The sequence below is a fragment of the Cryptotermes secundus genome, unplaced genomic scaffold (assembly GCF_002891405.2).
Source record: "Cryptotermes secundus unplaced genomic scaffold, Csec_1.0 scaffold1054, whole genome shotgun sequence".
Lineage (NCBI taxonomy): Eukaryota > Metazoa > Arthropoda > Insecta > Blattodea > Kalotermitidae > Cryptotermes > Cryptotermes secundus.
Window position 1 is genome coordinate 175,434 of NW_019719379.1, and position 17,776 is coordinate 193,209.

Below are 17,776 nucleotides of genomic sequence, written 5' to 3' on the forward strand. Positions count from 1 at the left end.
ACTCACTCACGATACATCTTCATGGTATAGTGCTTAATTAGTTAAACACAGGGACAACTTCACGGTGTTTTACATTTTTACACAAAATATGAAAATAAAGCAAATCTGATGTTGCAATCTCACAGCAAAGATGTGGAAATAACTCCTTCTGCAAGACTCCCAAATAAAAACAAAGGAGTGGAATGCATTTTCTTCTACAAAGAGAATATTATGCATGATACATATATCTACATTATAAGAGATAAAAATATATATTATGTCAGACCCTTATAGATCAGTCAACTCCTATTAAAGCTAGGCACCGGTTAACTGTAATATGAAATGTAAACAACACCAAACACAGTCAACGGAGAAAAAATATAAAATTTCAGACACTAACACCTCCAAACATTGCGGGATTCTTTTACTTTAATTTTATATAATCATGTTTATATAACCTTGTTTTTTTAAATAAATTTTCATTTTCAGAGAGACAAGTTAAAAAAAAATAGCAAAACAAAACAAAAAAACTCCGTGGCCTGCGGTTTGCAAGCGAACTATACCGATCGAGTGACCGCCACTTGTCAGCAAAGTTAGTGCCAACTATAGCTGATAGAGGGTGCCGCGTGGTCAGCACAACGGATCCCCACGGCCGTTAATTTCGGTTTTCTAGACCGGAGCCTCTATTTCCTTGAAATAGCTTCTCAATTATCCTCACAAGGCTGAGTGGACCCCGTTCCAGACCCACTACTGCTCAGAAAATCTGGTAGTGTCAGGAATCGAACCCGGACCTCTGGATCTGTAGCCAGGAACCCTGACCACTAGACCACAAAGGCAGCAGCACAAATGTAAGAAGTATGAATATCTTCATTTAATTCTGGATTCTACGATATGTATACAATAAAAGATATTTATGGCTCAAGAGGTTGGCTGTTACAAAATTAAGTATCTGAAACTAGAAAACATAGGCCTGCAGGCCTATTTTATCTTTTCCAAGACCCCTAGAATCTAACATATAGGACTCGAACCACAATCTTTTGGCACTTTGTCGTTAAACTAGTCTTGCTTTTGAGTATGACATCCAGCACCATGACCACTCAACAAACGACATGGACAAATAATCAAATTTTGTTATTGGAGGATGAGATAAAGTTCACAGGAATGAAGAGAACTATGCACCAAGTAAAGAAACATTCTTCATGCACATATCAGAAACATGTACTTCAAGATTCAACACTTCTCAAAATTAAAGTATTATAATATATGCCATAAATTAATACTTTCCAATGCATTTCTACTACAGAAGTTAAAAGTTTAAAAAGCAAAAGATGTAATCTTACAGTTTTACATTATTAACCCCTCAATCATAGCTGAAAATGGGCTATTTGGGCGTCCACTGCATCTTATCACTATTCCTACTGAAAGACACAACATTCAATACAATTCAATTGCTGTGACAAGGCATCACAGTGGTGCTCAATATACCTGAAGGGTTAAATGCAGTCAAGAGAACCAAATATCTATTTCAAATAAATCAAGACCTGTATTACTGCATACATTCATGGAAAGTTGTCCATGTGTACAAATATATTTCTTCAACAACACATTACAAATATCGTTGTTCTACAATTCTTAAAAGGAGTTTGGTCATTTGAAAGGCCTTTATGTATAGGTACAATTATTCTTTTGTAATTTCTTCTTTCTTCTCTCATATACAACTAAGGGATGGAAGAGGCCAGAAACTCTTTATTCCTCATCCTAAAAATAGTTCTTCCAAAGATAAATCAAGGGTACATATCTAGTTACCTAACTGCAGACATAAGAAATCTTTATATAAGAATTCATCAATTAAAGTGTTTTAGAACCTCAACTAACTCACTGAATCTTTGCTGACAAAGTTCTTAAACACCATTCAGATAATTTCCCTGAGTTCAATCAGCAACCTAATACTGCATCAAACAAAGACTTTGATTTAAATTAAAAATATACAAAAGAATTCACTGATAAGTTGTACACATGTAAAAGGCAGTTGTGTGCAACAAGTCAAGATAGAGAGACATTACAGTGACCAAGAGTTTGGGCATGTGTATTCCAGAAGCAAAGGTTATCACAGTTTACTTGCATAATAGACCTTCCAAAATAATAGTTCGCTCTGCCTGTTCAAGACTTGTGGAAATCAGTACTGTGCACTTGCAACATGCAGATATTCATCCTGAAAGTTTGTACTTGAATGAATCAAGTAAGAGTACACCACATTAATCAGACTTCCATTATGTCACAAAAATTAAAATATAAAGCACAAGAATATTTAATAGTACATACCTTGTTCAAGACGAAAAATGCATTGATCCTTAAGACAATTAAAAAGAAAAGGCAACATACAGATCTGCATGTTCTAATGACATCCAGAAAAGGAAGTTGTTTCATTTTATAAAAAGCGTTTCCTACAAGATACTGAGGTGTAGTTCCGCCAGGAAGACTGATAATATAGTACTGACTGCAGTTTGGGACATTGTGATTACATGAAAAAAGCTTGATTTATAAAATGTAAATTACGTTTACAATAAATTGCCATCATAAATTATAAACCATGACAGTACAAATTTACCTCACAGTATCGTTTAACCTAGAGTATCGTTTTGTCAAACTGTGCCTATTTACAAATAATTAAAATAATGTTACATAAAATACAATAAACCCTTGAATTATACTTACAAAATAAAGATATATGCAAAACTAAAAGCTGTACATGTTACCTTCATTTTGCAGTTCAGCTCTTTGGCACATTTTCTTTGTTGTTTCTGAACCTTTAAATAATTCAAACTGGGCTGTAGATAAGAAACTGGTACCCAAAATCTGTGCATTTACATAGCAGTACTCACTTGTGCTCTAAACCATTCCTTAGGATTGAACATGACCCTGTTATTTAGCTTTCAAAATATTGTGTCAGGCTGAAATCCACTGCAGGACAAAGTTTGGATGAGTCTGTCAAAAAAAGACGATAAAAAGCTAAGTATAATTATTCAGCATTGCAACAAAACTGCAGCCACATTTTCAGATATATATTACTCTTCCGAGGCATAAGATACATGACAAATGAAACGCTTTGTTCTTTACTTAAATGCTTGGATTTTGCGCTTCAAGTCTTAATGGATGAGAATTATGTTCACATGAGACTGCAAAAATAAAGCGATGCTCAAGACAAAGTAATCAGTTACTGATGTAAAACAGTAATTATTTCAGTTGTGGCCACACATCTCTCTCATATGCACACACATCACTAGAGCAATGCCTATTAGAAACTGAGTGGAAAGTTTCCCCATCTGTTATAAAGAGTTTTCAATTATTACATGCAATATTTTACAGACTGGTTTCTGGTCTTTCCTTTCTGTTGACTACCAGCTTCAAAGGATGGGAATACTTCAGAGAATGTGATAGGATGCTGCTTGTCTACTCTGTATGCAACATATGGATGGAGAAGCAGATCATCAAAGTCAATGAAAGACAAAGACAGACTACCATCACTGCCAGATGGCTTGTAACTCATACAGGTATCTCCATGCTTCTATACTCGTATATCATACGTTATAAGAACAACTGTTAACTCAGACTGTGCTAGAGTTAGTCATTGCACAATACACATGTGTGACATGCAGTCTGTCAATGGATTTAGCAACAGTCTGCAGAAGACCCTGTTTTTTGTCCAAAGGTTTTATCTGTGGATGAATCATGCTTCACTAGGACTGGGTATCCATAAAGGATACGTGTGGCTAGAAGATAATCCTTGTGTGATTCAATCTCATCATTTGCAACAACAATTTTCCATTAATCTGTCAGATGGAATTTTAGGTGATTACTTCACAGGTCCTTTGCATTATACTATCACAAGTGGGTGGCCACGACTACCTTAATTTCCTTCAAACACATTTAAATGGTATAAATGTTATGTTTTTGGACATTATCCATCGTCTTGTCTTTATCTAAAAACCATCCTGTTTATTTTTCAAAACACAACTATTTGGAGACTGGATTCTGTCTCTGTCTTCAGGTAAAACCTACTCAGTTGGGCTCATTCTATCTCTATCGATTGGGCCCAATTGAGTAGGTTTTACCTGAAGATGGAGATAGAATGCAGTCTCTCGCTCAATCTATCTCTATTGAATGGGCCCAACTGAGTAGGTTTTATCTGAAGATGGAGATAGAATCCAGTGTCAAAAACGTTGTGTTTTGAAAAATAAAGAAGATGGTTTTCAGATAAAGACAGAACGATGGATAATGTCCAGAAACATAATATTTGTACTAATATGTCATCGTCACAAACCTTTAGATCTTATTTACATTTAAATGGACTAATTTGTCCTTCACCATGAATCTTCATGCGTGGTTTAAACATGATGATGCTCAACCATGTTGTAACAACAAAGGGTATCAATGGCGGTCAAAAAATTATCCTGGATGCCAAATTGGTCATACACGTGAAGTGCCAGTTTCCTGGCCTGCATTCCTACCTGGCTTGAATCCTCCCAATTTTGTAAGATCTGAGGTTTTCACAGAGGTTATTATGAACAATGCTGTCTTCTAGGATGTGGCATAGTGTAGATCTTGTGTGAACCAATGTTTCGAAGGACCGTATCACCTCCAACTTCAGAGTAGAAAATTCCATGAGTGAGGAATCAGCACGAGCAGGTGGCTCCAGACTATACGGTGCCACATCCCAGAATACGCCATTTTCTGTGTGGATATTTAAAAACCAAAGCATATACCATTACAATCAATACTAGACAGGAACTGTCACACTGAACTAAGCAGTTTGCAGGGGACAAATATAGACCAGATTATGAATCTTTGAACACCTGAGCATTTCTTTTCCACACACAGCTGATTTTTTTTTAAAACACAGAGCCTGTTAATTCAGATGTATTTAAGGTGTGACTATGGAGGATGAAATTAGAAAAGCTGTAACTATTTCAGGAAGGGCCTCAGGGTACATAGCAAAATGAACTTCTCTACTTATTTTTATGTCCAGAAAACATCCTGTAAAATATGGCATGTAATAATCAGATACCCTATGTAAACTGTATTGCAATCATTTACAGATTCAATACAGTTTAACTATAACATTAAACTTTCAATATTAACACAACGGTACATAATGGAACAAAAAGGTGGAATCACAATAAAGCAGCATATTTTTGGTGGCCATGTCTCTTCAGTGCTTGAGCAAATCTACCCTTGCAAGGAAACACAGTCCAAAACTGCTTCAGCATTTGCAGAAATCACTCTTCTACAGCATCTCATTGAATTTCCACCTCTAAAATGACACATAAAAATGTCTGCACTGCAGAGAAATAAACTGTGAATTTTTCTAATTATGATAAATTTTTGAATGAAGTCCGATTCTACAAATGATAGGATGTTCCATCAACAGCTTACTTGCTATTTACTGTTGTGGCGCCATACAGTGAATGCTCACTGCACTGAATGGCTGCAAAGTAATAAAGCAGCAATGGACAGTCAGTGCCTGCACAGCTGAATCTGCCATGCAACCATAAATACACTGACCCTTGTAAGTCAGAGATAACTCTACCATGCCTTAGCAGAGCACCATAAATTCAACTGCTGCTGGTTAACAAGCAATGCTCTAGAGAGCCAAGGGGCAACATGGCAAACAAGACTTTTAATAAAGTTTAATTTAAAGGCCTTGAGGTTCCTCATTAACAGTTCTGTCACGTATACAACTAATTAGTAATAGTCAAAGCGCATTTTCTCACCCGTATAGTGTTTCTCATGGAATACTAATATGGGCAGGGGATCTTGGGTGGTGAAATTTCAACAGTTCTGCCACTGTAATGGCTACCTGAACCAAACCTCTGCCTTCAAGGACATCAGATGCACAACATATTAAGCCCTGAAACAGAAGAGAATAAAGGACCAAATAGAACATTGCACTTAAATACCTAACCAAAGATACACAATTGTTTTTCTAATAGTAAGCAATGATCTCACAAACATTAAAAGTACATGACCAATAATCATCAATATTTCAGTACATGGTTTGCTCTATACTGTGAGAAGCACAAATTAAAAATAATACTAATAGTTTGCATCCTGTTGTGTGTCTCAAATAAGATGCAATTTATTACACAGTCATGAACTTCAAGTTTCAATCATGCTTACAACAACAGAAGTTTATGTATGCAGTGCTCCAATTTTTTCATCTTCACACAGCCTTCATTTAACATAATAACAACTGCTGTGATCACTGCCTGCTTCATGCTAAGTCAATGAACGTAGAGTCTACATTTATTTCCAAGCTCCTGGGTAAACTGGAGACATTAAATATATGAATCAAATATTTATACAACTTCAAAATACCACAGCACTTAAATTTTGGCTAAATCTTCATGAAAAACTCTGTACATCAAAATTCTTAATTAAAAGCTTTCCTCTTTACATTATTTTATTACAATTCATGTTTATTACAGTTTTGGAAGTATTCAAAATAAGTACAAATGGTTTAGCACAATAACAACGGGAAGCATAATATAAATAATAATAATACATAAATAAAACCAACAAATGAATTAATATAAGGGAGCATATGACAACATATTTTGTAACAGCTGTTCATATGATTGAACAATTTAATTTTACAGACCTTCAATACACTTCTGTACAACCATTTTCTAAAGCTGATGTTACTTCTATATGTAAAAAAGGAAAACTCTTTCCGTTTCACTTTGTATGTGATTTCGTTCAGTTTTCTACCTTAATCTATCATACAGCTTTCACACAGATCATCTGAATTAAATCTGTGCATGAGCTGGTTCTCAATACAAACTGAACATGACTGAGTTCGATGTAAATTGGACATCCTGCTTGCCATAAATAATCATCCCTTCTTGACTCTTTTCTGGGGATATTTCAAAGATGCTGCACATTGGACCAAAGTCAACAACCTAACTGATTTTTACCACAGGACTGTATAGTGTCTATAACTCCAGAGATGTTATGCAACACCTGGACAGAGACAGAACATTGGTTGGACGTCTGCTGCGCCAAAAGGGAGGCACATGTGCATATCTATTGACAACAAAACATTTGATAACATTTTACACTTTTCACATCAAACAGCGAAATTATTCAGTATCTTTAGCAGCTGTGATCATTTTGGACACCCTGTACGATATAATAAACCTTCCTTTGCAGCTAATTAAAACAAGGCCAATGGCACTGTGAAAGACACTACCATTTAATTTCTGTTTACGGCAATGCTCAGTGTCCAAAGAGAAATGCTTATGAAGATTATTATTTAAAACATGTATATTCTTCCTGTATACATCGAAGATTCTTTAACTTTGACACAAAAGCATAATAGGCCTATATAAAATTTCTTCATTTCATGCATCTTGCTTACATAATACATGATATTAAAAACGACTTCATGGACACATACTCTCTCCCTTCTTATCAGCATATTAAACTTTTTTCAGTTGCCACGTTTACATATACTCTGTACATAATTCTGTGACAGACCACTAGCACTGCTGCTTAGCATGAACAGGTTCTGTGTAACATGCAGTTGTAGTCTTCCTAATATAGGCCTAATCAAAATAATCAGTGAATATTCACTTTGTTGCAAAGTTACATTTACCACATGCTAATCATTACAAACAACTTAATTTTAGTGGAAGATATGCTTCAAAATTACCAATGTTCACACTTAATATACCCTGCTATAATGGTAACACACAAATCATCAGTCTAATAACACTTAATAATCAAGTTAAACTGAAGTCACCAAATTTTTTTTATGGAAATTCTTATGTTATCAGAATATACAATAGGCCTACAATGCAGTCATTAGAATTTCAGACTACCTCCTCATATCTGTTCATTCTTTTTCAAGATATACATATTCAATGAGCCTTGCAACACAAGATCTAAGAATAGTCCCTACCATATTACCATTACAAAATTGTCCTTAGAACTTGCTTCATGATGGTGGTGGTTTACTATATCCATATCACAGACCATACTGTAGGCAATAAATTTTGTCTAAAGTGAATAAATCCAAGAACCTGACTTTCAAACACTCAATAGTCATCCACAGTATTAGATCTCTTACAAGCGAAAACATCACAATAACACACATCTGTCCATGTATGCAAAGAAACAAAATTGGCGATAGAATTGAAACTTTGCTAAACTCATGGAAGCCCAAAGGAATATGCTAAATGCATTGCTTAAACACATCAACATAGATATCAGTTTTATCCCATGTGAATCACTTCAGTTAAATTAAGATAGGACCAATATGACTAAAAATCAGGACCATTAATTTTTTGTGAAAGTCTCCCACATCAAATTTCAACACAATCAGTAAAACAGTTTACGGTATACATGGAAAAGTCCATTTATAACCTGATGTAGGGCTGCAGCATAAGTGGTTAGTCGCTGGCTTACCACTGCAGCGGCCCATGCTCGATCCTGGGTCTGGTCATGTGGGATTTGTGATGGACTGCATCCGTTCTGCGGTGGTATGACTCACGGCAAATTGCAGCCGCGGCGCGCACTTGATTGTACGCACTGTATAATGTAAACTGGGCTTTATATAGGTAACTATGGCTAAAAATCTGAACTATCATGCAACTTACAGTGAGAGTATCCTACATAAAATTCTAAGAAAATCGATCCAGCAGTTTAGGCCCTAATACTAAGTCACACAGGCAGATTGACAAACATGGCCTTCATATAAGGCACTTTTTTACATTGTAAAAAATATGCTTAAAAAGGGGCAAAAGGATATCTTCTTATCTATGGTGAGTAACTTAGCAACAGGGTCAGGAGAATGAGTACTCTAGGATTTCATCAACAAATCATTAAATTGTTTTCACGACAAAGGTGGAAAGTAAATGATGACATATTAATTTTGGTTCCTCAGACCGTTGCAGGCGTCTGATCATCATAGGATATTACATGTAAAGTTATGTTTTATTCTTCTACAGCAATTATGGGTGAAGTGCAATTCTTAAATATACCAAATTTTTTGTTTCTGAGGGTTATGAAGTTGGCAGTCATGGACTATTTCAAAATGTCATGTTAAATGATTAAAAAAATATGTCAGACATTTGACAACTAATTCCTGTGGATTCAGGCTACTTTACCCATAACACTGCCTTTTATTCCTGTTACACATATTATTTGGGGCATGCGGTAGTGTATTTGGTTGAGGCACTATGCTACAAGCTGGAAGGTCACGGGTTCAAGTGCTGATGAGGTGTTTTTGTTTAACTGACCTAATCCTTCCAGCCACACAATGGCTCTGGGGTCAACTCAGCCTCTTAACAGAAATAAGTAGCAGGAATATTCCTGGTGGGGTAAAGGATGGGAGGTACATAAGGCTGACAACCTTACCGCCATCTGCGAGCCGACTGTCTACAGAAATATGGGAGCCTTGATGTCTCACAATCCTATGGGCCTTCACGGCCTGTTAAAAGACATAACTTTTTTTATTTTATTTTTACACATATTATTCTCTGCTCTCTCATAACATTATTCAACTCCCTATGAACAAAACAACACTTCTGCACCCACTGCTTTTAACTAACTGTAATCTCACATCCATAAAAACAAAGGTTAAAAAAGGCAATGGTAAGACCGGCTTGTAACATGATAAAATTCCTTTGACCAAAAGTAGTTGAGTACTTTATATATGATTGCATTAATGCATTAGTCTTTCAGCAGTAACCTGTATATTCTGAACAATACAAGAACTTCCATATCCCATTTATAAATTAAAATTTCCTCCAAATAAGGAAGGACAACATCAAATATCAATTTACAAGTTCAAGAATTTGCAGTATGTTATTACATTACCATTTATTCTTTCAGAAAAATTATCCCCATTTCTTCAAATATAACAAACCAAATTACTATTCTGTCAAAATGAAAGTTATATTTCAATCTTATCGTCCATGTAAATATTAAGCTGGTAGATGGATAATTCTCTCCTACTTAATTTTCACACTGTTACCTAACCAAGTTCCTCCTTCTCTGACATTACAACAAATTAGCACCTTAGAGCTTTAAGACACTTTCCCATATTTGAGTTTTATTATGATGAAACACTTCTGTAGGCTCCTTAACTAGTTAACTTCTTGTGATTACTGAATGTACTTCAACACACAGGCAATGTTCATAGTGGGCATAAAAAAGAAAAGTAAGAGCTGCAGTAAAACCTAGGTATAACAAGCAACATTGACTATCATATTAGTTACAAAAATCTGTATGTTCATTGTTCAAAGTTCAGCTCTAAGGATTAGTATATTTGTGGGGGGATAGTTACCTAAAATTCTTGCTGGATCAGACTTTAGAACACAGTTTTTAGATAAGATGCTTTGGAATTTCCAATCAAAACGTGTTTCTGCTATGACATGATAATATAAGCATGAAAAACAGGCACTTTCAGGGACTACTGCTACAAGGTATTTACATTTTTCAGAATCACAAACAAGCAGAAAAAATTAAAACACTCTGTCAACTGAGCATTCAAGTTCCTACCATCAAATATAAGCAGCAGCAGAATCTATAATTCTGTATGTAACATTTTTAGTATGTTCAAAAATACTGTATTCTCAGGTTGGTTTGCTATAACAATGTGCATACTGTTATGGCCTAGAAAATTAAATTTGTCATAATGGAAAATTATCTCATATGAGGCTATTAATATGATTAATGTGTTTACATGCAAAGTTGGAGCAGTGTGTGTGAACAAGTAGAAAATTTTCTTTCATGACATTTTTTTAAATGATGCAACCTTCTCTGACAAACAGAAAACAAAACAGCATTAATATATAATCATGCACATTGCTTCAGAATTCATTAATACAGTTCACGAGTGGCTATACGTATGCAAGTGCCCAGTGCAGAAAATATACACTTCTGATTATTTGTTTTTAAAGTATAGAAAAATAAATTAATCAAGCATTCATATTTTTGTAGAAACTAAAGAGAAACTCATCTGTTATAACCAGGTTTCACTGTGCTGTAGTACATGCACTGAATCATCCTGTTTACACAGAAATATAAAATACAGTACATGAACTGTAATACAATACCAAAGATGATAAAATGTCTGAACCGAATTATAACAAGCATTCTATAAAACTAAACACGATGCTCTCTGAAAACAACATATTAGCCTGACAAACCTGCTTTCCTTGAATAGGGATATGCAACTGTGAAACAGTATATAAAAAAAAAAAAAGATGCAAAGAGCAAAGTCTCATCATCTTGTCACATATAATTTTAAAAATACACAAACAGCTTGTTACTCAAGGATTTGCATCATAGTGCTCAAAACAGGATTCTTAAGCCATATTAAGAGTGAAGTCCTATCTTCTGGGATACAATGCCATGTCTTCCAGAAGACAAAACTCTTCACAGCCAGTGCTGCAAGAACCTTAAATCCAGCATATCAACAATGTTCTCAACTTACTCTGTAAATGAACATTAAATTACTTTTAATGTTAAAATACTAAGTTTGCACATAGCTTTCATGAGTTTGTTAGTGGTTACACTAGAGAGTTTTAGTGGTTATTGTTTCTTATTTTAAATTACCATTCATGACCAAAACTATTTCCTTGTTGATATGTAGTGGTAACACATTATTTACAGAAGTTAAGAACATTGTGTCTAGTTGTATTTTTATGAAGGGTCACAAGAATATTGTTCCCTGCACCATTCTGAGCACTGTTCATATTCTGACCCTGATGCATAGCAATGTATGTCATTCCTTCACACAAAATAAATTTTTCTCAACAACCTGCAGCAGAATTCAACAGCTTTATCATTATCAGAAATTTCAGATACATTTCATTTATCTTAAATATTACCACAATGCTTAAAACATGCTTCAACAAATTTGTTAAAATTACATTAATCACTAGCTGCAAAATACTGTTACAAATATTGATATTCTCTATGACCTACATATACTCATGTTTCAGCACCATGTTAATACAATGTTTGCTATCTTATTCATCAACACATTGATCTTATTTTATCCTTGACAAAATATTTTTTAACTTCTGCATTTTTCTTTGCCTCTCACAACCCTCTGACAGTGGGTTCCATATGCCATATTTTATTTTACATTACATCAATTAGAATTATGATGACACAAATCCCAGTGGAATTCTCATCACTGTAACTACCGTGGTAATATAAATTTTGCATGTTACAATCCACATTAATATTCAAACAGATAGAAGATATGATGAATGCACATATTTTATTAAACTGAAATAATCATAAAATATAGAGATGTTAAAAGTGACTTTCACATTTGGTGTATTTTGTGCACATTCTATCTGACTATAAACCTGAATATGAAGAAGAAAAAAATCAATCCGGGGTGTTGATAAGTATTTCCTTCACTTCTGACACATTCATAAGCATGAACCTATCTGTAATTCAAGTAACATAAATAGATAGAAATAAAAATATTTTTGTTCTGTAGGCTACAATTTGGTCCAGCTGTCTTATATCTGAATTATCATGGTGGTTAAAAACTTCCCAAAAGATGAAACGTCTGATACTGGACAATAAATGCAGAATCACACACAACTGTTGTGCACTAACCATGAATGAGCTTCATTGCTATGGTAAGGTAAAGTCAACTCAGCAATCAACATAATTCAAATACTAGTAATAATGACTGAAATATATTACATTAAATATTATGCACAATTTCAAAGGTCCTGCACACTGATTAATACAAATACAGTGAAACCTCTATTTAAGACTTTCCTCGCTTTAGTGTTCAAACCACTATTCACCAAATAAGCATTAAATGGAGGTTTCACTGTATTTAGTGAACTTCTCCTGCATTAATTATTAAATGATGTAAATTTGATTTGTTACGTACTGTGTATGTGAACAATATGCTTTGCTGTAACATATTTCATTCAGAACAATATACACAAAATTTTGTTTATCCCATAGAAATGAGAGCTACTGATTCTTCTTCATAACTGGTGAAAATATTATGACTCATAATACTCCCATTAACTATGTCTCTCAATGCAGTATAGAAACTCAGCTTACACCTAAGTATACTTCCTAAGGCTTTCTTACAAACTGCAGTCTTCTTTACCTTTTATGTAATACTTGGTCTTCAATATTATCAGAATCTTAAATATAAAAACACTTTTTTGAAGAAAGAAACACTTCAAATCAAACATACATCAAAATGTTCTATGTAACTTCTTGAACCTTAGAGCAGAATGAAAGATGAAACATACAGGCACTTCCCTCATAACTTTAAAATTCTGTAATTTCTGGATGTTAAAAGTTCAAACAAAAGTAACAGTTACCATGCTCATATTATTCAGTATGATCCACTGTCAATAGGAATCTATTACGATTCACACAACTTTATATCACTGCATTAATGAAAGGCTCTGCAGTAACAATATAATGCAAACTATGGCAGTAGTTGGAAATTAGAAAACTGAAATGAAGTGAGAAGGGGGACTTTATGTGTTTCACAACCATGTAAAACGTTGGGAAAAGCATACTTCATTACTTTGTACATTTATATCAGGACCATTCCTCTAGTAATCTGTTAAAGGGTATCAACTTTACTTCTGAAAGTATTATCCATTTAAACTTTTCCTCATTACTTTCCCAATGGCTTATCCAGAAGAAAAAATCCCAGCAGCAGCTCACCGTATTGGAAATGTATCAGACGAACACTTACAGACACAGACATCATCAGACACGTCACACATGCACTTTAACTAGTGATAAAATATTCTAAAAAAAAATCAAGCTTTCTTCTGTCTACTTAGTTCAATGATATGTTCAATTTAAAACTTCAGTAATAACAGTCAGCTTTATTTTTATGAAGAAAGATGTTAGTATTAGGATGTGAAAAACCCTAATTTTAAGTTGTCTGGCAAAATATAAATTTTCAAATATAAAAAACAACATATTCTCTTTTAAAAAGTGAACAAAAGTTATCTGGAAACGTGAAGCTGTGTGTGTCTGTGCATTTTAATGAAGATTTACATAAGATCTGCCTTTTTATATACTTCTGATTTCTGATGCATGACATTCAGCAACAATGTTGAAAGGATCCTACTTGGGTGGTGGGAGGTGATAATTTTAAATCTTCCAGTGTGATGAGAAACAAAATGCCAGTCTCCAACAGTAAAGTACAGTGTGTCCATGATATTGTGAATGTCACTACACTGATATGATTTATATATATTGTAACGTGTCTGGAATCCACAAGTCACTTCTATGGAAATGCTAGAACAGACCGTTGCATAAGAAGTAACAATAGCGATACTGTAATTCCAACAGTGAGCCGTTGTATCGAGAACATCGAATCTCCACGGTTATGACATACAAGCGTAGCGTTCCCACAGAGAAAAAGCAATAACAATGGGTCATTGCGTAGGAAACGCTGAACAAACAAAGCAACGTCTCCATGGTTATAACAGAAGGTCCATTTGCCTAGTAGCGGCGAGGTTATGAATAGCCCAGCTTCAGCGAGAAACAGTCAGTCTTCATCGAGCCAGCTAAGAAGCCAGCCGTGATCAAGCCTTCGGAGAAGCTAGCCTTTACCCAGCCTTCGAAGTAGAGTGTCGCAGAGGATAGTCGAGGTGTCGCAGTGAATAGTAGTTGTACTCGTGATTGTGTAAGCGGAAGAACAATAAAGGTTCTACTTAATTTGAGGCCTACGTGAATCTATTTGTAGCGTGACACACCCAACACGCTACAATATATATACACACATAAAAGGAATTATCCATACAACTACAATATGATCCTCCAAACACAGTCAATAAAGCAGTCTAGCTTGAATATTGGGAATGTTTATGGCAGTGAATTTTATGACAAAGACAAAATATTTTAGCACAAAAGTGGAGATTACATCATAAAATGCCCTTTCCATAAAGTCCATTTGGCAAAGCGATTTTTAGCCAAAAACAAAGAACAGCATTCAATTATCCATTATGATTACCTGATCAGATCCCAAGTAACACTTCCACATTTCCACAATAACCTTGAAATGGTCTCTATTTGAGTCACTTGAAGATTTCCAAGTAATGTCAATACAGTTCTCGGACAACAGTCAGAAACTGATTTCCATTACTGTTCCCCAGAGATATTGGAATGCAAGTATAAAGTTGAAAGCAAGTTCTCTGAAGGCGATCATAGTCACTAAAAGTTTAGTGACAATACTGTACATTTTATGATAACAAAATTAATCTAGATATTTAATTGCTGGATCTTGTATTACCTTGCATAACACCTAAGAGCAATGCCAATAATGTGGCCACAAAGGGAATGCCACTTTCCACGCACACTGATCAGGTGCCTATTAATTCTAATATTCCAATTATCAGTATCTTTTAACAAGTTAATTGCCTGTATGTCTCACCATTCTGGAAAAATAATGCACACAAATACTTCAGGAAAGTATTTTTGAATACATTTCATATAAACACATCTATAATACTGATCAATATAGTTAACAGTCTTGTCTTTTGATACCACAACTTTTAAGTTATAAAAATGCTTAATTTTGAGCAAAACAAAAGTATTAATAATTAGGCAAGTTTAGTCCACAAAAAAATTGGTATAAATTCCTTTACAGCACTACAAAAGATATGTATAAAGACCACAGACTGGAGTGTCAGCTCTTGATTATATAGATTAACTGTGGGAACAGATTAATCACAAGGATTAAATGTCATTACACCATGCTTATGCAAAATAAGCATGGGGTTCTACTGTCACTAAAGTGAACATTTAGTTAAAAAATGAAACACATAAAAATCAATAAACTGCATAAAGACGTCCATATTGTGGCATATTTATGCCACGCAGGAATCACTGAGCCATAGAAATCTGTAAACACGGTTATTACACAACAATAAGGAAAGCGGTGTTTCTCCATGGCATGCTGAGCCAAACCCAGCTGCAAAATGCTGGCTGCTAAGCAGTGTTGCAGTAAACATCTCCTAGTAGTGTTGCTTAGCAATGCTTCTGTAAACACGGCGACTACACAACAGTGAAGCGAGGTGTGTTTTCCACTAGTCCAATTGAGAGTTTAAAGGAGAAACTGGAATTCCTAAGGAGTTCTCGGAGTGAGTTTGTGGAGTCAGTTATGACAGAAGCACACAAACGGAGTACAGAAGAATACAGGAGGTCGGCCTGTGAGGATGTAAAGTGTAAGTGGAAGATTTTATGTGTAATATGTGATAGTGAGTGATAACTGAAAAGTCAGCCAGTGAAAACTTATTGTGTGACTTCAATACTTTATGTGTGCTATAGTGCAGCAAGATTGGGAGTGTGTAAATCAGTGAGACCTGTATAGCTCCCATGTTATAAATACGTGAAGACTACTGAAGATAGACCGAGAAGATTAGTGTGTAGTGACTGTAAATTGTGTAAGAGCACAATAGTGTAATAAGTAATTGTAGTTACAATCTGTAGGTTGTTAATAAAACCAACTATAAATCTGAACCGCATCTCAGTCACCAAAACACGCTACAATATAAAACACAAAATATCAAAATATGAGTACCATATTTTCCAGACTATTAGATGCATCCAGGTTTTATAGCAAAAGTTTTTGGAGACGAAAAATATTCATGTCCTGAGGTTCGCAAATGTTGCCTGAAGAATATTCAGGATACAGTATAGTTGCTATGTACTTATATAAAACCTAACCTCAAAAAAAATTTAATTCATCAGAACACTTAACCTGCCAAAACTTCTGAACTACGCACAGAATTGGTGTTTCATCTGTGAACATGAGAAAAGTAATCACAGTTTGGACTAAGTGGGGATAAGTGAGCAAAAAAGGCAGTGATGAAATGAAAATTTAGATATTCATACCTTCACAGCATATACAAATCTAACAGTGGTTTTATGGAAAATAATTATGTGTTAGTTCACTGTGAAGATGTATAAAATGTCAACATATACTCAAGAGCTGACTACGAATCCGTGATTTGCTGGTAATATGTACAACAACGATGTGCCACATTCAATGTTCTTTTTACTAACATAATATGTTTCTCAACCGTAAAATCTGCAATGAACTAATTTATACTAACTTAAAATCTTTCATTTACAAATATTTATATCAATAAATAATGTTTAAAATAGAAGTTTACTTAAGCTTAAGAATTACACATAAAAGTCACTTACTGTAACATATGGTACATATATACTAATCAAATAAACTACTGTACAAAACAAATAATAACATTCTTTATTACATTATCCATAATCCACTGGAAAAGTCACGGACAACTCATAAACCAAAAACTACAGGTTTATTATGTCTCACCCAGTGTGGTCAATGTGTTCTAAGTTTGTACTGATAAATTAATATAAAATACTGTTCCTTACACACTGACTAGAATAAAAGTAACCACAACAAAAATCAAGCTTCTGAGGCTAAATAATAACCAAATTCTTCACTCTAGATTCAAGCCTAGGGCCAAGTCACTAATTCCACAAATTACAAGAGTTAATAAAACAGGCACAGATGACTAGTTGTTATTGTTGATATTTTTAGTCCATTAACTGCTTCAATTTGGGTTACAATTTTATCCTAGCATATACACACACGAAAAAGAAAACTCCTTAAAAACACATATCTTATGGTATACAAATTTTTAAATTCTATTATGAAGAACAAAACTGCTAAACTAGATATACTGCACAGAATTAAAAGAAATTCACATAATGCTATTTCCAGTCATCT

The 17,776-nt window shown here is 34.5% G+C and overlaps 1 protein-coding gene across 2 annotated transcripts in view; it reads right to left on the reverse strand.

The window, feature by feature from the left end:
* Positions 1-745: 745 nt before the first annotated feature.
* The window catches only part of LOC111866039 (leucine-rich repeat and calponin homology domain-containing protein), a 96,101-nt gene continuing 79,070 nt past the window's right edge, over positions 746-17,776 (reverse strand). Inside the window, exons 13-15 of one of the 2 annotated variants that reach the window (XR_002843083.2) lie at positions 5,751-5,887; positions 4,488-4,710; positions 746-2,964 (exon numbers count right to left, since the gene is read on the reverse strand). Coding sequence is in view for 1 of the 2 variants with exons in the window: in XM_023854552.2 (XP_023710320.1) it covers positions 5,765-5,887 (123 nt within the window). In the remaining variant the exon portion in view is untranslated. The remainder of the gene's footprint in view (positions 2,965-4,487; positions 4,711-5,750; positions 5,888-17,776) is intronic. The other variant, XM_023854552.2, reaches the window with a different exon arrangement.